The 23,595-nt window shown below is 33.6% G+C and overlaps 1 protein-coding gene across 1 annotated transcript in view; it reads right to left on the bottom strand.

Annotated features, from left to right (window-relative positions):
- LOC145667690 (sodium-coupled monocarboxylate transporter 1-like) overlaps positions 1-23,279 on the bottom strand; it is a 33,058-nt gene extending 9,779 nt beyond the window's left edge. The window contains exons 1-9 of the mRNA XM_081735150.1: positions 23,074-23,279; positions 20,378-20,537; positions 18,208-18,273; positions 14,884-14,935; positions 10,683-10,750; positions 8,321-8,475; positions 8,018-8,158; positions 2,218-2,326; positions 1,128-1,237 (exon numbers count right to left, since the gene is read on the bottom strand). Coding sequence (XP_081591276.1) covers positions 1,128-1,237; positions 2,218-2,326; positions 8,018-8,158; positions 8,321-8,475; positions 10,683-10,750; positions 14,884-14,935; positions 18,208-18,273; positions 20,378-20,537; positions 23,074-23,279 — 1,067 coding nt within the window. The remainder of the gene's footprint in view (positions 1-1,127; positions 1,238-2,217; positions 2,327-8,017; positions 8,159-8,320; positions 8,476-10,682; positions 10,751-14,883; positions 14,936-18,207; positions 18,274-20,377; positions 20,538-23,073) is intronic.
- Between the last annotated feature and the right edge of the window lie 316 nt (positions 23,280-23,595).

The raw sequence follows: 23,595 nt of genomic DNA, 5'->3' as shown, positions 1-23,595 counted from the left end.
CGATGAAAAAGAGGAGGTGAATCATCTCCCCTGTTCCTGCAACAACGGCATCTGTGAGCAAGAGGTTCCTCAGGTTCCTCAATCACGATCCAACTATTGTCATCATCATTTTTGATTATCCTAATACATCATTTGTTCTATTAGAAGTGACAACTCAAAGCAGGAATCCTTCCCGATTCTACTGTGTAGAGAAAAATACGTATCTTCAGACAGCGATTCCTTTTCGCCGGTGTCAATTCAGGTGGCATCTATGAATTCAACGTTTAACCTTATTGACCACGTAGAACCGCCAAAATACAGTCGTATATAAGAGGTTCCAGGTATCAAATTTCAGTGCTGTGTAACCTGCACGAAATTTCACAAACGGACGGCGTATGGTTCATTCATTCAGCTTCTCTAGCACAAATATAGTTTTGATATCTTTCGCAGTTTGATGTGAATTAGTGGAGAAAATCCCTCTCAGTTGCATATTGTATATGGTGTACTTTCGCAAACTCTGTTCAGTAGCACGTTCATAGACTGGGTACGCTGTCTTATTTCATACATATACGAAGTTTTTAAAGTTGTACAAGTTACCACAATCAATCTATTTGTTACGTTTCAACAAACCGTAAAACCGGTCATTTCAGTATCTCGAAAGTAATAAACAGACGCACACACTTCGTCCGTGATAAATGTGAAATGGAAGAATTTAATACCGGTTCTACTTATTGCTGACAGAGTAATAATTCTTTTCGATATTTTTATTAATAATATCTGGAATATAAAACTATGTGCTACATTTATGCACATAGTAACTTATTTAGCTTACGTCTCATTATTTCAAGTATACAGGTGTATATAATGTAATTGAGAGCCAACTATCTCGAATTATAATTCTACTCTAAGCGCATAAAACTTTCTACTTCAGTACTGTGGTAAATATAGCTCTCTCCCACTGTATAGTTTGTAATTGAGTGTACGTACTTGCATTTTCTTGCCTTAAATACATTTCCTATATTTTATGAATTCTAAAGCGAGAATTATACTAAACATTTCTTATCTTTAGCTAAATAGAAGTATGTTCATTTTGAGCTGAAACTCACAAACAATCAGCAACAAGCCAAACTTAAATACTCAAGTCTTACCTTAGTGATGCACTGAAGACCCCTGCAACGAACATTCCTGGAAGTCCAGGAATTGATCTGGCGATGTCCATCACAAAATATGGCACCAACTGATCGGATTTCGTTATAGCCTATTTAAAACAATACAACATAATATTATCGCAGAAGAACAGGATAATTAAATAGAAAATTGTATGAATTTCAAAATACAAAATATAAAAACTGAAATGAAATATTTAAGTTTTACGTACCACGATTATGCCGGTTAGACTAAAGGAGACGGTGATTATCAGAAATGAATAAAATAGTGAAATGCAGGAAGTGGAATGAAACGGGAAAACCCAGAGAAAACCCACGAGCACGGTATTTGTCCACCACAAAGTCCACACGGCGCGAGGTGGGATCGAACCAGGGACTCCAAGCATCGGAGGTGAACTCTCTAACACTGAGTCACCGCCGCCGAAGATACAAAATATAATCATTTGATTCTGTACTACTGAACTTTTAATTTTGTGTTTCATTTTCATAGGAGTACCAAACCGACCTATAAATAATTTATGAAATCCTATAATATCTGAGCTTTCATTCCTTAATTAGCTATATTCTTCATATTATTTTAGCTAAGTGATTCTATAGCTTGTGTTGACATCCCTTATAACAATTTAACTTTAATTTCTAGATTCCCGACATGTGTCAAAATAAAAGCAGATGAATAACAAGGGAACAAAAATATGCCTGTTTGGAAGCGTTAGGATCAGGTTGGAAATGGGATTAATTTTAAGTTGATTACTTCCTTGACAATTATGACATTTCTATTAAACTATTCACTAATTTAGAATAATCTGAAAAAATAAGAATGTATGCGAATGGAAGCTAGATATATTCAGAAACTATACAAAAGTAGTAAGCAATCACCTAACACAGGTGCTCAATATGTAAACATATGAAGACAACAAGGGGATATTACGGGCTAAATTTGAATGTGTACTTGATGATATGCGTAAAGTAACTGACGTAGATAACAGACTTAATATTATATGAAAACGTCATAAAATGCTATATTTAAAGAATTGATTTAATTTACAAGTGTTATTCCATGGTATAGACGTACCTTTTTCATGAGTGGATCACAGTCATGATAAGTCGCATATATGAGAAGCCCAGTATAGCAACAGATGGACACAATTGCAAGAATTCCAATGGCAAGGTTCAGCACTGCTCTGAAATTCAAGCGACAATTTGAAACTTAAAAATTTATGCATTATTAATGTGTAACCTTTAGGAAGTGAACAGTGTTGTGAATTATCCGTACTTATTTATATTTATGCATATAATTTAAACTAAACATAGATAAATTGTTGTAGGATGGAGAGTAAGTGTTCTATTTAAAGCAAAATCATACCATCACGAAAAGCGGAAAAGTTGAAAAGTGGAAAGAGGAAAATTTCATTTCACAGAGAGGAGTTTCGCAAAATGCGCAGGGAAATAAAACTAGAAATATTACAAGCTTTTAGAACGTTCATATTAGAAAAGGAAAATAAAATAGACACGGACCCTTGTTATTTCTGCAACTACATTAAAAGTAAAACTAAACATACTGCAACTGGGTTTCTTCCCTTTAATGGTCAAAAACAACAAAGATATTGCTAATGCGTTTGCTAATTATTTTCGGTCAGTATACTCAGATGTCGTTGCTAAATATAATACACAAAATTACACTCCTGACAAACCTGTACATGATACATTAGATCTGTTAGTACTCAATGAAATAAAAATGGAAGAAGTAGAAGAAGCGATAAGAAAATTGAAGCCAAAAACGTCGTGTGATTCAGATGGCATACCACCTTATATACTAAAAGGTTGTATGTATATTCTTATATATCCCATACATATTATAGCGAATATCTCAGTAAAGACAAGAATTGTTCCAGAAAAGTGGAAAGAAACCATAATCTGTCCGATACCAAAGGCCAACGAAACCAGAGATATAGATAAATTTAGACCCATATCAGTATTGTCACCATTTTCAAAGGTATTTGAACAGATTATTTATCAACGTGTTCTAAATAATGTGAAACCCGTGCTATCGACCTATCAACACGGCTTTGTACGATATAGATCAAGATCCACGAACCTGGCCATCATTACTAACTACATCACAACTGAGATTGATAAAGGTAATCAGATGGATGTAATCTATACTGACTTTTCTAAAGCCTTCGACTAGTGGATCATGACATTTTACTAGCCAAACTAAACTCTTTCCACGTTTCTCAAGAGTACAAACAGTTAATATCTTCCTACTTAAGTAACCATAGGCAATCAGTTGTTTATAAAGGGTGCATTTCTGAAAAGTTCAATGCTTTGTCAGGTGTTCCCCAAGGCTCAAATCTCGGACCGCTTTTGTTTCTCTTAGCAGTGAATTATTTGCCGACTAGAATTAAACATGCTAACTGTCTTCTATTTGCAGACGACCTCAAAATATATATTAAGGAAGATTCAATTGATGATTGCGAGAAACTACAACAAGTCTTAACTAACATTATGGAATGGTGTAACAAAAATAAATTTAAAATGAATGTAAATAAATGTAACTTCCTACGTTTTACACGTAAGAGTAGTTATGTAGACTATACTTATTCGATTGATGGGACAAAATTAAGCTCTCCCAAGTATATCAAAGATCTTGGAATTTTCATTGATCAAAATTTAACCTTTAAGCATCATATGGAAACAGTAACGAGCGAGGCTTATAGAAACCTTGGTTTTATCATGAGGCTAGTTAAAGAGTTTCGTAATGATTTAACTTTAATGAAATTGTACTTAACTTATGTTCGGTCAAAATTAGAATATGCTACTGTTGTGTGGACACCAAATATGCAAAAATACTGTGATATGATTGAGGGAATACAGAAAAAAAATCCTAAGACTTCTAACGTACAGAAAAACTGGGCTTTACCCGAAATATGAATCTTACAGAGAGTTACTGTAAAATTATCAACTACTCACTTTATACGAAAGAAGAAGATATAATGATCTAATATTTTTATACAAATTAATACATGATAAGATTGAGTCTATTGAGCTGCGTTCGTTGCTTTTCTTCCAAATCCCATCAACCAGAACGAGAATAGGAAACACATCTACGTTTTATCAAAGAAAGGCAAGAACAAATATCCTTCGGAAATCTCCTATATGGAGGATAAACACTTTCCACAATGAGGTCGAAAAAGGCTTCAATATTGATATATTTAGCATATCGGAAAGTGTGTACAAAAGAACAATTAAACAGTCATGTTTTAGAAACGGCATATAAAGAGCACATATACTAAAGACAATATGAATGTGTATTTTTAAATTGTCTATTTTGTAATGTGTATTTCTTTTAATTATTTGTATATCTCACTGTTTTGTATTAATATGTATTTCGTTGTAAAAGACAACACAATAATTGGGCCTAGAGCCTGTTGTGTTGTGCTTGAACTAAAATAAAAATAAAATAAAAATTTCCATATTTAACTTTCTTTTTACCAACCTTTATGGCTCACGTTATATACAGAGTTGGGTGCAAATGCACCTTACAAATAAATCATTGTTTTTAATAAAAATGTTTAATTATTATAATATATGAATGTAATAATGGAATTTGTATTGCATAATTAGTGTTTCGACATACAAAATAATGTAATATATTCGTATATTAGCTCACAAATACGGTATAGTTTGTATTTTCTGTAAAATACAGCATGTTAATGTTTCTCTGAAAACAAACAAGAGTCCAATACTGTTACAAAATTACTTTCCTATTATACAGTATATTCAAATACAGAAACATGTAAGATTTTATTTTTATCACAAACACTAACAATCTTCTTCGTTGAGTGATCTTTGCAAATACAAGTGCTACAAATATCATATTTTGTTCGAACCTTCGTGACCGTGGGGTAAGAACTCCTCACACATTTTCCTTAGTTCAATTCAATAGTAATATTTGTTTCGTGGTTTCGTTTTTGCTTCTTAACCTTCTCTCTATCCCCAACATTGCATCCGGAAATACTAAAAGGTTATTATTACTAACATTGAAGAGAAGTAACGTTCATCTAATACCTAAGACTAATTTACCTTCTAAATAAAGCACAAGACAGAGAAGAGAGGTACAAGCGTTATATTATCATTTACCACTACATTTCCACATTTGTGCATGATAATTGCTTAATAGGAACAATTAACTATAAAAAGGAAGCTAAGATGACCTACCACCTAGTGGTCTTTGAGGGAAACAATGCATATTTAAAAAGTAACAAGATTTACCAAGTGGGGTATACTAGTGCCCTACTCTAATAATTTGTAAATATTTAGAAAAGAAGTCTGTTAGTACAAATGGCTTCCCCATAAAAATATTTCTTACAAATAAATAATTAAAGTAGCTGAATCTCGTCCTTGTAGAAATATTTTTACAGCAGTAACAACAAAATAATTAGCACTGGGGTAGGTTTGCAGCCCCACTTTATAAGAAGGTTAAAGTGCTGTAATAACTGAACTCAGAGACGTAAGTTCTCTGCTTTTTCTGTATACTTAAGAAATTATCAGCTAAATTTGTTTTTGTAATGTTATTTGAGAAAAAACTACATATTTTTTAATAGCATTTTAAACTAATTAAAGCGAACAAGCTCATCCACGAGGATTCATGTCACTCTGTCCCAGAATGGCGTTACATATTAGATGTTCAACCAATGACATAACTAAGAGGAAGGAAACGGGGCTTGTATCCATGGCGCCGTATTGGGGGTTGCAAAATTGGACAAATATTTATTTTCACTATAAGGTAAGGAAAGGAGTTTGAGCCAACTAAAGATTATTAAAAAAATATCTGAGAAACTTAAGAAAACAACAATGACTCATCAACAGTAGGATCATATGCATAGAGCATAAGTTAGATTAAAAGCTATTTTTTGAGGACATTATAAAAACTTTGGCAGCCGAAAGAGCTCTCAAAGCTAAATTTTAGTTCCAGCTTTTTGTGTTTTCATTTAATTTACATCGAATTAAGAGATTAACAAAATGCCTGAGTATAATACTCCAGACAACAGCTTGACTGCTTGTAATAATTAAATATTTTAAAAATTAAATTCTGTACTGCAATTTTGAAATTAAGCTTTACCACTTGAAGAAAAATGAAAAAAAAAAAGAATTACTGTGTGATGCCAATATCAAGTGAAATCGGGGAGCGTTTTGGTTTGATTGGTCAGGGGGGAGGCGCTGAGGCGAGTTTTTGCCCCGGTCGACAACTATCCTAGTTGCGTCGCCGTGTTTTATCTATTGTATAGATATCATATCAGCCTCACACAATTTGTCGTGTCTGATAAAATAGTGACTCTACATTTTCTGACAACAGTGACCCTATCACTCCAGATTTGACGGTAGTTTTCTTGCTTGAGAATGGACTAGTCGTAAATACGAGTCTAGTATATTGGCACTGGTGATGTAAACGAACCCTTGCGTTCGTATGAACAAAAAAGAATGGATGAATCATCTACACCTCTCTACCTAAGACAATTCTGCATTCACACAATATAACCATCGCATTTAGTGGAATTGAAAAATTAAATGCTTGAATTGTGTTTGACTGGACAACCACACGGTCATTTATGTTTTACTGGATATAAGACGAAAAATCGCCATCAAAAATTCAGGCGTGTCTTATACTCAAAATCAATATTAAAATGTCCAGTATTTGATTTAAAATTTCCACCAGTCTTTAAAATGGGTATATATTCGATGCCGCAGGATACCTATCTCTATCAGGCAATATTGGATTCAACCGGGAGCAGCAGTGCATCGATGCGACGATTTTCAGGGACCTTAAAGGTCAGCCCGATTTTATAAACTAAGATCCTTTTAGCCTGGCTTTGCAATCTAATAATAAAAATGGTACATATTTTACAGTAATTGGCAATTTTAGAGCACCAATGTTCAGTAAATGTACCGAATCAAGAAGACAATCGAACTACAACGATCAACTACTCTTCTTTTACCACAATAATGTCCGCCCTAGGTAAATGACCCAATCTCCTATTTCATTCAAGAACAATAGGTATCTCGAAACGTGATAGAATTCTGCCGCCTTGACAGTGGCATGCTAATTGATCACTGACAAGAACACGTTGGAAGTAGCACATTGGCAAGCAATCGTTAGCAATAAAGGATAAGATATTGTTGACATATTTTTAAGGTTAAAACACTACAAACTTATGTGACAACTTTCTATAGTCATGTCCAAAATTATTGTCGCCTGTCTATAAATATGTTCTAGGGATATAATTTGATAAAGATTTCGCCCGGTATTTCTTATAATGTTAGTATGTCTATAATCGGCAAAGACACGTATGTGGTAAATTTCACGTCAAAGAGCAGCAAATAAGAACAATATTACGAGAAAACCTTTCCTGTCAATTCAGCAACATTTTGTTTTACTCATTCTAATTTTCGTATTTATAATTTTTTCATATGAAATTTATCACAAAAATACGTTTCCCGATTATACACAGGGTAAAAGTATTAAAAGTACCCTGCAAAATCATTATTAAATTATATTTTTACAAGAGGATTATAGACATGATGCGGCAATTATTTTGGACATGACTTTATATTTGAAGCTTTCATCTTATGTTGCCTTGCAACACCACATAAATAGAATATTTTAGTTAAATTCTGAGTTACAAGCAACAACCATGGCGTTATAGGTCTTTGTATTAACATATCATGATAATTAAATTCTAAGCTACAAGTTAAAACCATAGCGTTATAGGTCTTTGTGTTAACATAACATGAAAATTAAATTGTGAGTTACAAGTTAAAATCATGGCGTTATAGGTCTTTGTGTTAATATAGCATGATAATTAAATACTTACATTTTTGCCTTTGTAAAAGAGGACATTGCAAGATATCTCTGAACCATGGCCTGATTGACACCACAAGAGGCTAACAAGCGGAAATAGTTTCCCACACACACTGTCCAAAATGTATGGCGAATTGTTGGGTCAGGATTGAAGCTATAAATTATTAAAAAAGAAATTTCTCCAAATAGTCAATTTTATAATTAGAATTATATACATGATAAATACAAAAAAACATTAAAAAAATTTTTAACTATAGAGTAGGAACGTTTTCAGCATGTACTAAAACTATTCATGAAGAAAAGTTTATGTACCTACTTAAAAAGTTCAATCCGTCCACTTTCTTGACTTCTTTGGAAAACAACCTGTGGCCCTCCAACTGCAATGGTTCCCAATACTGCTACAACAATTATACCTCCAAACATAACAACTGTCTGAAGGGCATCAGTCCACACGACAGCTTTCAAACCTCCCTGAAGAATAAATAAACTCTGAATATTCCATAAAGAAGTCTATAAGAAGGCTTTAAATTAAAGAAATAAGTTATTCTACATATCAGCTTTTGAAGTATAACACCGTAGTTCACATGAAAATGTACAGTTTATTGCAAACTTTTAGTTGGGACTATGTTCTAAAATAGCCTTTTTGCAGTATTTAGATCTCCCTCTTTTAAGGGTTGTTTCTGTAGATAATTCGTCCTAATATGTGATATAATGTGAAATCTAGATGTGTGTACCTGCAAATAGATAACGAAAACTCTCTATATTGTTCAGTACCATTGTAAGAATAATGTCATTTTTTGAACTAACTTTAAAAAATGTTTGGCAACTGAACTTATGTATGTATCTTCTGATTATTAACAGTTAGGAAGAAATCAACTCTTATTTCACACATAAACATTATTCTAGCTTCTCTTGACTTCCAAAACATGCTAAATATAAATATCTTATATTACTGCTATGTCCATCTGTCACTTCGTTCATCAATCTGTCTGTTTGTTCACAGGTAAATGTCTATCATATAGTAAGAAACTGTTCTATTATATGGCTTCAGTGTTTCAAAATAGGTAACATTTAAATCAGAATTGAAGCTTTCCTGGAGGCTAATATTATAGAGATGTTCTCGGGATATCAACCAGGTGAAGTCCGACGATAGAGCCGACGTTTCAAGAACTGACATCGTTCTCGTCTTCAGGGCGATCATACTGAGAGAAGTTCGTGTGTAATATATATAGAAGAGGTAAGGGGGAGGCCTAAGGATCCGTGTCTCTCATTGGATGGTCTATAGCTTGACGCTGATTGGTAGTCTTCATATATGCTTTCTTTATGACTGGTGTCCGTGTGTGGTCGAGTTGAAATCCTGTATCCCTGTTGATATTGGTGGGTTCTTGTAGTATGGCAAGAGATTATTCAATAATCCTATCCCAGTGGTTTGAGCTCTTTGAAATAATTTTAGTGTCTGAAAAGAAAATCCTATGTCTTTCCGCTATACAGTTTTCTGCCAGGGCTTATTTCTCAGGATAAAACAGATTGATACATCTCTCATGCTCCTTGCATCGATGTTCTATTGTTCGTCCTGTTTGTCCTGTGTAAGTTTTCCTTCAACGCACGAAATGCAGTATACTCCTGGTGTTTTAAGACCCAAATCGTCTTTAACTGGACGGAGTAGATTTCTGATATTTGATGGCGGTCTGTGTGTGGTTTTGATGTTGTGATTCTTGCAATTTTTTCCAGATAATTTCCCAGTGTAAGGTAGGACTGCGATGTTGATTGGATCTTCAGATTCTGTGGAGGTCTTTTTGCTGGAAAAGCCCTTTTTAGGACCAATCGAATGCCATCTTAGAATCTCAAGAAGGAATTACTGCAGAAAGGATACAAGGGAGGACATTCGATTGGCCCTAGAGAGGATGTTTCTTAGGAGAAAGAGTACCACAGAATCTGAAGATCCAGTCAACATAGCAGTCCTACCCTACATTGAGAAACTATCTGGAGAAAGTGCAAGAATCATGAAGAGACACAACAACAAAACCATACACAGACCGCCATCAAATATCAGAAACCTACTCCGTCAATATAAAGAGGATCTGGATCTTAAAACCCCAGGATTATACTGCATTTCCTGGGAATGCGGCATAAACTACATAGGACAAACAGGATGAACAATAGAATATCGATCTTTTAAAGCCTACGTGACGGGCTATACCATCCCATAGCTTACTAGCATGGTCACAGCTTCCGAAAGCCCAGAGGTATAATTCCTAATTCTAATTCCATAATATGCAACCCTTTCTCGAAGGAAGACAGATATTACTCTGACCTGCACGGTGGCCAGATATATCACCATCAAATATGTATGCTATAAGGTTGATCGGTATCACATTCCGCGAGGAGCTGCAGCTGTAGATGTCTTATGAGCTTGCATGCAAGCAACGTGCTCTCTCGGATACACATTCAACACCTTACCAACACCTCGGATTCAATATCGTGGTTTATTGTATCTAATGCCAACACATAAAAACATCACTCCTCCACAACTGTTTATCCCGACAAGAAGTGTACAACAGTTCTGAAATTGTAAACATTCCTATATTATGTAAGTGATCTGTTGCGCAAATTTCATTTAACTTTTACAAGTCTTTCTTAATGGTAAGATCAAAATAGTTTATAGAAAAAATACTTACCACTGTAGTGTAAAATATGCAGACGACAGATACCGCTGGCGTTATTAGGTGAACATTAATTCCAGTAACTAAAAATCAAAAAGGAAATTAGCATCAGTCACACTAGGTACATATATTCTCTTCTTAATTGAATCATCATGAAGCATAGTACTTCATTGTTTTACCTTTAGCTGCTCTTTTAATAAGATAATGTGTAGTTCCCTGTGTAGGTTGAGGATTGTTGATTTCAATTCCAAACTCAAGTGAATATCAACAAGTAAACTTTTATTTTTGACTATCGACACATGTGAACACGTTAAAAAGGTTTCATAATTAGTATATTTGTACTTGTAATGTGCTGGGTCGTGGTATGATACGTATCTTGTATTTTATTGCTTTTTCAATGGTTATTATCTGTTAGAACTTAAGCTCCACTGTGGCTATGTGGAATAGCTTACGCGCCTTTGGCGTGGGTGATTGTTATTCAATTCCCAATGAGACCTCTGGTTTGGATCCCACGTTAAGCTGTAGATCCACATCTCATATGACCTCGCTGCCTTACGGGGCACTAAGTTCAAATCCAAACGTGTTACAAATTATCCTGATAAAATATTTTGTACTTAAACTTTAACTACATCCTGCGCCCTAACTCTTGCCTTTTCATCCAATAGACTTCTCCGCTTTGTAACTTAATCGATGAATCAAGCTATTACAAAGTGAAGTTCATTTGTAGTCAATTCACCGTTCCCAGAGTCGTCAAGCTTTGTATAGTGGAAGTTGTAATATGTCATCAAATAGCTAAGATTGTGAATTTTTGAAAATAATAATTATAAATCATAATTAGCAAAGATTTTTCTGTTATTAAATGAAAATAATAAGTTTTGCATCTAATTGTAATAGTAATATCCTAATTGATATGTAAATTGATTTCAAGAAAATTTATAGCTCTTTATGACCTCTGGTGATACTTTTAGGAATGAAAATTTTGTTCAAATGCAGCGCTACCTGGGATCGTCAGATCACAGGCTGCTATCAAATAGGAAGGAAAATAATTATCTTTGGTGCTAAAATTGAATCTTTTTCAACCTAATCGGTTTACAAAATTAAATTGATTGTTGGTCGTTTATGTAATGAATGTGAATTTACGAGTTTATTACTGTGAATGCTATGGATTATAAGTGGAATACTTACTGTAAGTAATTTATTTATTAAATTTTCTCATTGGAAGCAAATACGCCATTTAACGTTGTGGTTGTATCTGTTCTGATATCGCTGGGCGATATTGAATAATGACTTTTATAATTGAGTTCTAAGTAATTTTTTATTTAGATTCAATTCATTTTGCGTTATTGTTTGTACCATCATAATTTTGAATTTAATTGTTCAAGTTCAGTTATATAAAGTTGATAATATTTGATTTAACTCTATTATTTGACTATTGTAGACCATAGATTACCTGGCATCCTATAGAGCAATTTTACTGGTAGATATTGGATTTATTAAGTTCCCATTTTTGTTCAGTTAATTGAATTTTACCAACATAGCTATAATATTTCTTTAGTGGGGAAAATAAATTCTCCTTCCATCCAGCGTACACCGTTAAGTTGTCTTTGTGGAGGCAACTGTACGTGTAACGTGCTAATATCCTTTCAAAATAATTGTAATATTTATATATAGAAACAGGATATACGTTACAAAGTATTGTAAAACATTTATAATCGCTTCGAAAATTTCTTACAGTGAAGACAGATTATGTTCGAAGAATAACGTGGTATTATACTTTTCCTTTACTTGTACGCAGAATATGGTTTAATTAATCTTAATAATTAGTGTATACCTTTTCCTTCAACGTATGTTGTACTTTTGTTTTGTTTATTTTTGTTAATTATTTATTTAGTCTTAAATGAAGTGATATGGCATCTTGTAACACACATATGTAATTAAATATTGGGATCTAATTTATTTAAAATTACTTTAGTATCCACCAAAAATTAACCATGATAATTATTTTGATAAATTGAACTACTTTTATTCGTTCTATAAATTGAACTTTGTATTTCCTTAATACAGTACTTATCATTTAATTCGCTGAAATCAAAATTACGCTTCAATTAACTATGGCTTTCTCACTAATTCCCTTTAACAGCATAAATAAAACAAATTTAAACAAGTCTGGCAACAAGCTTTGCTATCGTAAGGTGCTGGACTATTGTCCTTGTTGAGCTAAAAATAAATATACATAACGTTAACGTTGCAATCTTTAAGTTTAAAGTCCCAGGTATATGTCTGTTAGACTAATGGAGACGGATGATTAAGGCAAATGAGTGATGATGGGGTAATTGGTGGAATTAGAACGTGGAAGGAAACGGGAGTACCCCGAGAAAGTCCACAGACAGGCTGGTAACAATAATAAACTTATTTGGTCGAGGATCGAACAAGGGACCCCACACACAGGAGATACTTATTAAATCGGATTATGACTAAAGTGATAAATATTTATGTACGGTATGTATTTTTTTGTTTTATTGTCTTCCTAATCGTTCTTCAAATACGTATATCGTTCATTTAAAAAAAAGGCCGATGCTTGTTTGTCACTCTTCTTCAATCAAAAAAGGTAGATAAGATTAGAGTTTAACACCCCTTTCAGAATCAAGATTATATGATACGTAGACCTACAGCTTAACATGGAATCCGAACCACATGAGGTGCCTACCGGAATTGAACGCAGGTCTCCAGCGCTGAAGACGCACGCGCTAACCATATAGCCACGAGAGAGAATCACAAAATAGAGAGAGGGGAGGTAAAAGTATAAATGGAAAGATTACGTAAGCTCTGTCTCTGTCTAAGATCGTATTATTTCGATCAGTGAAAAACAGTTGGAACCTTGTTTAGCCTCGATACTGGTATTTCCATCGTAAGGTATAAAGTTTAAATTTCCAACCCGTAAACGTGCATTTCTTTTTCATATGCACACCACCATTATCTCTTGCACTTCACTTAATTGATGAATTTCAATTACTATTATTCAGACAAGTGGAGAAAATTGATCATAATTTATTTCTACGTAATAATATATACTAATAACAATAAACTTTCTATTTAAATCACTTCCATCTTTTGTTATTTTCTCTAAAAAAAATTAGGGAGATACACATTTTACATCCACAAATTAGGCATACATTTCATTTTATTACAAGTTAGAGCTGATGCTCCTTTGGTTGTTAATTCATCATCTTGATCATAGGTATTCTGACGTTATTGGCAGATTGCTTGTCTCAGCTGGGAAGCTTCCATGCGCCACGGTCTTCCGCTAACGTCTTCGTCTTCACGTACGGATTTTCTTATTTGCTATCGTCCATTAATTGTAGTATCCTTCGCCCAATTCTTCTCTTTCCTGCGACCATACCCTCTAGGACGTCCCTTATAATACACTTTCTTCTTAGCAGATGTCCCAACCAGTTTCTCTAACTCTTCTTAAAAATATCTGAAACTGTTCTTTTCTCCTCTCATTCGTTTTCCTGTTGTTAATTGTTGGTTGCAAACAAAATGCACCCTTTTCTGCTCTTTTTTCTTTTATCATGGAAACTCCTGATTGTTCATAAAAGACCAGTGGTAAATCCTCGTATCAGGACCGATTGTACAACTTGAATTCCTAACAAATGCTAGTTGCCATTAGAAGAGGAACAAGTGCAATCCTTTCAACAGTAACAGAAACGTAGAACATTTCATTCGTTCGAAAACATGCGTTGCAATTTTAAATTATAAATATACTGTACTGATGCGAGTCTGCAAATAATTACACAGCAAAACGCCCTACTCCTTTCCAATAACGTAGGAATATTTTTGCTGTAAAATTAACGGTCTTAGAGAGGGCTAACAAGCCTAGTTATTGAACAAAAATGGATCAAAAGTTTGGAATCTTGGCCAATAATTAGTTTTTGGATCAGGGGCTACAAAATGTTTGAACGACCCCTAAACGGAGTTCTCGTATCTTTTACGAAATAAGCACATCATGCTGATTTAACTGATAGTTTGAGTTTGCTGACACTATATGTAGTTCTCCAAATATAAGGCATACAAGAAAATTCTTGATTGAAATATATTGCATCTTTTGATCCAAAAACTTTACTGTGACAATTCTACATCTAGTATAACAATATAAATTCACATTCTCAAGAAATAAAATAATGTAATAATCATGAAGAGATAAATATTGCCTTACCTTGATTAAACGTTAACGCAGGTACGTAAACAACTATTGGTATGAAGAGAAGCTGAAAGTTAAGAAGAAAAATGAAAGAAATTACAGAAACAAGAATTGTTTTTAACCCTTAAGTAGGCGAAGTATATTTCTTAAAGGAAATAGGCAGGCCGGGTATCACATATCCCCTATTAAATATCTTATACTTCTTACTTACTACTGAGTCTTTTGATAATCGTTAAGAAATTTTTCCCTAAGTGAATGGTTGCATAACTTAAAATTTAGTCATTTTGTGATTCAAAAATAAAAACTGAATAAAAAGTAAATATGTTGCATTTTGTTAATGGTTTCATTGTTTGGTTCATTCAGGTAAGATGAAAGTAATATACACCATTATTTTGGAAATACCAAAATAAGATAATTATTAATCCTGGATGTAAGAATGTAATCAAAGTAGAAGAAACAGGAAAAAATTGTATCTGAGTGTATTTTATACAAGATAGTTTTACATAAAATTCAATGATTGAGACGTCAGATCTTTTCATTTTTTTTTCACTTTTACAGTTAATCTTACATTACATATAAAGTAAACGCTAAAATGCTACTTCTAATATACATATGATTCTTGTTAGTAGTAGTGGTAGGTCTCTTCATAGTAGTAGTGGTAGTATCAGCTTGAATGTATTTATATAAAATAGAATTTTCATTTTTACGATATTTTCAATAATCGAAAAGCAGAATTTCATGGAAAAATCTTTGTATATATGAACATAAGAACATAAGAAGAACAAGTACTACAACTGAGCGAGCAATCAATACTAGTTGTCGTACGTGAGTAGTCTTTAAACTGATATATCAAAGCAGGAGTTTTCTGTTTCGGTTTCCCAGGGGAATATCACAAACAGCTTCCGTGTGAGGCAAACATATCATTAGCTATTTTCAAGATTGACTTTCACTGCTTCGTCTTGGTAAGACTAGATGAGACGTGATCCTACAACTTAAAGAGGTTCCGGACCACACAAGCTCTATCCGGGAATTGAACTTGAGTCTTGCGTTAAGGACGTGTATGCGAACCATTTAGGCATAAGGATTGTCATCAATTGATTAGATTCAATAAAATAACGAATTTTGCGTAATATTTTGATACCATGAGAATGTCTTCCTTTAATAGAAACTCAAGAGACTGTTCGATCTCTAAACCAAACGATGGTTGTTCTTTCGAAATTTCTCTGAAAATCTTTTCTCATTTCTTCTGCCGCGTTCTCTACTTTCACTTGTACTTGCTTGTTCACCTGCTAACTACACAAAAGCCTCTTCTCAAATATTTTCATTATCATTCTCTTAAAACTCGTAATTTCTTCTGCTACTGTTGATTCTTTCACTTTATTCTAAGTACTGCTGCTACTTTTCTTTCTTTATTTCTCTTTAGAATTCTTTTCTTCTCTTTCCTCATGCTCCATAATGTTCAACAAATCGTCTACATTTTATCACTAATTTTATCATTTCTTTTATTCTGCTTGCTTCTTTTCATTTTCTTATGACGATCCTTTATTCTTATTCCGCATATACATTTACATAATGCGTGATTTATATTCCTCGATATTCAATCCTATGTATGTTATTTAGTTTCCCTTTCACGATTTTCCTTGGTTTCTGTACGTAGGTAACATCATTATCATTGCAAACATTGTTGTATTTCAATTCTTTTCGTACCTTCTATCTCTTTTTTCCTATATTTATTATTTGCAATACTTTCTCTATATAATTATCTCCACATCTTTACCAAAGACTTATCCTAAAAAATATTGTTTCCTTTTTCTTTGTAGTTACATCATTTCTTTCTTTCCTGTTATTCCTCTTGTGTATATTCTTCTATTTTCCTTCCTTCTTCCTTACGACTTTTCTTCCCATCCACTTCAGGAACTTGTTTTACTAGTACTTCTTTTTTTCCTCCCTTTGTTTTCTTCAGAGGAAACTTTAATTATTTTGGTCGTATTACCTCTATATCTATATTACATTTTCCTATGAAACTACAATTTTACTTCACACTATTTCCGATATTACTCTGCTACGAATCTTACTTTCCTTGGTTTTCTTTTCTTTTTTGTTATTTTTTGTAATTATTGTTTCTATCATATTCAAAAAATTAACTTTGTTATTGCTCTTTAGTTCATTTCTTACTTTTATTAATGTTTTTTGCTCTTTCTTTTTTAGGAACTTATCCATTGGTCTTTATCTGTCTGAATGCTATAAGAATAGAACAAAAGTTGGACGAAAACTGTCAGAATGCGCAACATTATGCATGCTATTTTTGTTCATTGTAGATATTTTAGAATTTTGCTGCGAAATATACAATTGGTATACTTTCCAATATAACATTCATACTGTACTTTGAATTTTATAGTGATTTTCCTTATATTTTTACCAACAAAATTGAGGAAAGTAATTAATCGTATTAAAGATTTACAACGAAATCCGTTAATACTTTCAAAACGGAAAGGAGGTTTATGGTTTAGTGGTCTCTCGCTCGCCTCTAGTGTAAGATATCTTTGGGCCATTCAAAAGAGTGTTAAACTAAACATAAGAAATAAATATCATAATGAAGTCCGAGATATAGCCATTCTACTTTGAATCTAATAGATTATGGTGAATCTTGTCCAGACATTAGTTAAAAGGGTATTGTAACAATATCCTGAATTTTGTAGAACATATTTTTAGAAAAATACTTATGATAACATAAATACATAATAGGGAAACTAATATCCCAAAGATTTTTTTCTTTTACCAATGCTATAACCATAAACATTTGCAAGCGTGGAATTGTTGGAGCAGAACTATCTCCATAGTCTGGGAAATAATATAAAGAAGTCGAACTAATTTTGGGTGTCTGGTTTCAAAAAGGTATCACAATATGTAGCTATCCGGTATACTTATAGTTCATTGAGATATTCTAAGGTTTAAAAAAAACATGTTTCCAGGAAAAAATATTTATTCTTACTGTCATTATGTCACAAACAACAGACACATTTTTTCTGTTCTGCAAGAAGATACCAGCAAACCGTACATTAATCTATCTTATAACAATTTGTGGACATGATCTCACTTACTTTTAATATTGTTATTGCCTTTTAGGTATTCATTGCAATTCATAAATCGTGGTCCTACTTAAGGCTCTCCAGTTGGGTTACTGTTTTTTAACTCATCTTTCAGTTTATTTTTCCTTCAGTTTTCCTTCTGTATAATTTATTCATATTTTGAGTCATTTTTAGTCACGTATGAACAAAACATTTTGGTAATGAATAGAACTTTTGAAAAGCTTAATCGAAATACATTCAACTCTCTTACCATTTTCAAGATAAACAATATTGAACCCAGCTGCCTGACAGTTCTGTTGAAACGCCTCTCCAAATACTGCAATAAAGACAATATGTAAATATTAATAAAACTTCAAACATTCTTTAAATATTATGTGATGAATTTAGTTAGATCTTTTAACTCTGATGTTTAAATGTTAAATATCAGCTACAAATTTGATTGAGATCAGTCGAGTGGTTCAAGAATTAATAAGTACAAGCGTAGTCACTTTCATTTATATATATATTCCCCTCCCTAGGGGGAGCGGTGGATCAGTGGTAGTGCGTTCACTTCCGGTGCTTAGGGTCTATGGTTCGATCACAGCTTGCGGTGTGTGGACTTTGTGGTGGACAAATACCGTGATTGTGGGTTTTCTCGGGGTTCTCCCGTTTCCGCCCATTTTCTTCATTCAACGATTTCACTCATCTCTCATCATCACCGTCTCCTTTAGCCTAACCGGCATAAACGTGGGACGTAAAACTGGAAGATTGCATTGATTGCTTCCCTAGCCCCACCCCTACAGTGCACCATCAGAGTGAAACGATAAGAACCATACAAAGCCCGAACCTCATCTATGTTGAAAATGTAATCGAGATTGGTCGAGTAGTTATGAAATCAAATATAGTCACTTTCAATTTTATACATTGGAACATTTTATATATCTGGTGTAGTAAAAAGTAATCCATTATTTTGGCATGACATTGAAGCCTTGACTTACCATAATTAGAATGATCCAATTTAGATCATTTATGCACCGTTTTGTTCGATAACGTGTTGCCATTTGGAAGGTAAATTATAATGCCTAGATGCCCTTGTCCCTAGTGGCAAAAAATTGAGACAGTCGATTTTCACAAGCCTCTCTTGAAGAGACTTTTTCACCAGCAAACGTGTTCACCATGGACAGGAACAGATGGTAATCACTCGGTGCCAGGTCCGGACTATAGGGTGGATGTATAACAACCTCCGAACCAAGCTCCTGGAACTTCTGGCGAGTCACTATCGATGTGTGTGGCCTGGCTTTGTTCTCGTGGAACAGAATGCCTCTCCTATTGGCCAAAGGTGGCCGCTTCTGGGCGATTGCTGTCTTCAAGCGGTCCAATTGTTGACAGTACAGTTCCGACTTAAGGGTTTGGCCGCCCAGAAGCTCATATTAGATAATTTTGTGCCAATCCCACCAAACACAGAGAAAAACCTTCCTGGCCGTCAATCCTGGCTTGGGCACAGTTTGCGCCGGCTCACCGCGCTTCGACCACGACCGTTTTCGCGTGAGTTTGTCGCAAGTAATCCACTTTTCATGGCCATCGCAAACCGCTTCAGAAATGGGTCGGTTTTGTTGCGATTCAGCAGCGATTCGTAGATGGAAATTCGGTCCATGAGGATTTTTGCGTTAACTCGTGTGGCACACATACATCAATCTTCTTTTTGTGTCCAGCCTTATGCAAATGGTTTCACACAGTTTTTTGTGCAATGTTTAGCTCTTGGGCACTCGACACAGTGTTTACATGACGGTCAGACGCGAGAATGTCTATGATTTTATCGACATTTTCGACACTTGGTCTTCCAATGCATGGTTCATCTTTGACGCCAAAATTACCAGAACGGAATCGACGAAACCAAAATTGCGCGTGATTGGCTGTTACAGTATCAGGACCATAAACATTATTCACATTTGCAGCCGCCTGGCTTGCGTTTTCGCCTTTATCGAAGAAAAACTGTAAAATATAGCGTATTTTCTCTTTGCTAGTGTCCATTTGGCTCGCGCTCATACAACACTGAGCCAACTCATCACAACTATCTGAACAGTGTTTGTAGTACGCAATCTCATCGTTTGAATGCCATTTCATTGAACCCGATCGGACTTACACAACGCGAGTACAGATCACTGAAGCCATCTATTGGCAAAATAATGGATTACTTTTTACTACACCAGATATTAGATTAGACTAGATTAGAAGGACGGTTAGAAGGCCAGGATTAAGTTGTAAATGAAAATAAATGCTATAATAAATTACCGATACGGACTCAATAGAATATTTGCATCTAAGTTTCTTCGTCTTTCCAACTGGGGTCCGATAAACTCAAGATTTTGACTCGAAAGTTAGGGAAAACTCAAATATATATATATATATTAAATAATGTTGCTGTAAAGAGTGATACCTACCTCGTGGGACGATGTAATTTGCTGTTTGTAAAACACTGGTAAATAAATGAAAGCCATTGTTAAACTAACAAGAATTTCGGGTACAACTATCATCCAGTGTTGAGTTCCAAATGCATACATTTCAGCAGGAATGCCCAGAAGTGCAATACCTGATATATAGCTGAAAATAGGAAAAGCATTTAATTTAATTTTCTGTCTGTAAGTGAAAGAAATAATTTATGAATTTTTCCTTCGTTTGCGTGAACCAGAACTCAAAAGTTACTAATTAAATTTTTACTTTAACGTTTCATAACATTTAATGGCAGATAAAACCAGTTATTCTGATTTATGGAAAGTATCATGCACATGGTGTAATGGATCAAAGTATCATAAAATGCATTACTTCTTGTTTTAATATTGTAATAAATATAAAGTTTTACACATGGTGTAATGGATCATAGTATCATCAAATGCATTACTTCCTGTTTTAATATTGTAATAATTATAAAGTTTTACACATTGTGTAATGGATCATAGTACCATCAAATGCATTACTTCCTGTTTTAATATTGTAATAAATACAAAGTCATATACATGGTGTAATGGATCATACTACCATCAAATGCATTACTTCCTGTTTTAATATTGTAATAAATACAAAGTCATACACATGGTGTAATGGATCATAGTACCATCAAATGTATTACTTCCTTTTTTAATATTGTAATACATATAAAGTCATACCCATGGTGTAATGGATCATAGTACCATCAAATGCATTACTTCCTTTTCTAATAATGTAATACATATAAAGTCATACACATGGTGTAATGGACCATAGTACCATCAAATGTATTACTTCCTGTTTTAATATTGTAATAAACATAATGTCATACACATTGTGTAATAGATCATAGTACCATCAAATGCATTACTTACTCTTTTAATATTCTAATAAATACGAAGTCATACACATGGTGTAATGGACCATAGTACCATCAAATGCATTACTTACTGTTTTAATATTGTAATAAATACAAAGTCATACACATGGTGTAATGGACCATAGTACCATCAAATGTATTGCTTGCTGTTTTAATATTGTAATAAATACAAAGTCATACACATGGTGTATCGGACCATAGTACCATCAAATGTATTACTTCCTTTTTTAATATTGTAATAAATACAAAGTCATACACATGGTGTAATGGATCATAGTACCATCAAATGCATTACTTCCTGTTTTAGTATTGTAATAAATATAAAGTCATACTCATTGTGTAATGTACCATAGTACCATCAAATGTATTACTTCCTGTTTTAATATTGTAATAAATATAAAGACAAAGGACTTTTAAACAGGGAAATATTGTGTAAGATTTGATTGAAACCAATATCGATGCAATAATTATCATGTTTATCTTTACACACAAATTCCATTAAACCAATTAACGTAAGTTTTCCGTAATCAATACGGGAATAAGACATTAGTTCAAGGCCAAGACATCTTATTCTTTTTATGTTGACCGTGGTTTAGTATTACATTAATATTCGATCATCTAAGAAAAGAGCTACAGAGAAGTGTTGTTTCAGATAAACGACGCGACTGGCGAACTCACTTTAACGAAATGCTTTACAACCAGAGAGGAAAGGATCAGGAACTCTCTGATGCCTACGTATTTTTCTTCCACAACTCCCCTTAGGCATACTTTACTGTAAAAGTAAAATGACATAAAACTATTCTTTTCAGTGTTCAAAAAAATAAAATACCCTCAAATTTGTTTCGCTCCTTTGTTTGCTCCGCTAATCACTGTTCAAACTGTTAAATGAGTTAGAAAGTCTATAGTGTTTTTACTATACTCATTAAAGGATTTACTTTTTGCAACGTTGTAGCTCCTAATGGGTAAATATTCTTCACAAAGAATTTTTCTATAGTTCTGGTGAAGCTACGGCTCAAAGAATTTGAGTGTAATGAATTAGAGAATGGTAAAGTTCTAAGATAAACCCAAATATCTTCAAATTCACGAAACCAATCAACGAACATCCCTCGATATGTACAAACAATATTCAGTCTATTCGTGAGTGTCATAAACTATTTCAAAAAGATTGCTCTGTTGATTAAATTTAAGTTCAAAGCCCCGTCCACCAGCTAGGCAATATGAAACGTGAAACTACAGTTTAACGTCGGACTCAAAATACAGAAACTTCCGTCAGAGATCGAAAAAGAGTCTCCTGTATCAAAAGTGTGTACGATTTCCCCATAGCTATGATATATTCACACATCTGTTTGTTTCTGCAATATAATATATTATTATTATTATTATTATTATTATTATTATTATTATTATTATTATTATTATTATTATTATTATTATTATTATTATTGTAAACGTGTAACACAAATACAAAAATATACACTTCAATTTTATGATGGGGAGACATGTCAGGATATGAACTTCCTCGAAATTACCAAGAACCCAGCTATGGAACTGCTCTTACACTGAATGACCCAATTCTAGAGAATAAGCAAGTTAGCTTGAAGTTAAATCTCGAAATGGATAAGTATCTAATTTTCAATTCTTATTTACAAACCAAACAATTGTAGAACGTAGAATATAATGCAAAATATTGCGTATTAGTGAATAAATAATAATATACGTGGTGCTTGAATGATTGCTTACTATGCGCATTATACCTTTGAAAAGAACTCTTACCTTGCAATTAATGATAAGGATACGGGAAGAATCCCCATCGTTTTCCCTCCCAACAAGTATTCCTTTGTAGTGTTTTGTTTCTGTTTAGCAAGGAATCCATAGTAGAGTCCAATGACAGCTGATAAACCAAGCATCCCTCCAAACACAGTGAAATCCAACCAACCAAAATATTTGAAGTTTTCAACTTCCTCTTCTGTTTTATTCATTTTTACTAAAACAAAAAAGTATCGAGTGATGTATTTACTTATTCATATATTCATAGTTTTGTTAAATTTAATTTATTAACTAACAAGGAACGGACATGGACCTGTCATCCGGACATCCGACTCAAACCTAGTCCATTAAATAAACATAACAAAGATATGTTCATGCACAAGAAATTTGGTGCCATGGACAACTGAGTAAGTCCTTGGGGACCATTAACCCTGTTAGTATAAATAAAATCGTAGACTCGCAGTGAAATAGGTATTGCATCAACAGTCATGGTTTATAGTTCATTCTCTTCAGCGCTAAACAAGATTT

This window comes from Thermobia domestica, chromosome 13 (genome assembly GCF_964235325.1).
Source record: "Thermobia domestica chromosome 13, izTheDome1.hap1.1, whole genome shotgun sequence".
Lineage (NCBI taxonomy): Eukaryota > Metazoa > Arthropoda > Insecta > Zygentoma > Lepismatidae > Thermobia > Thermobia domestica.
This window is presented reverse-complemented; position numbering and strand designations above follow the sequence as displayed.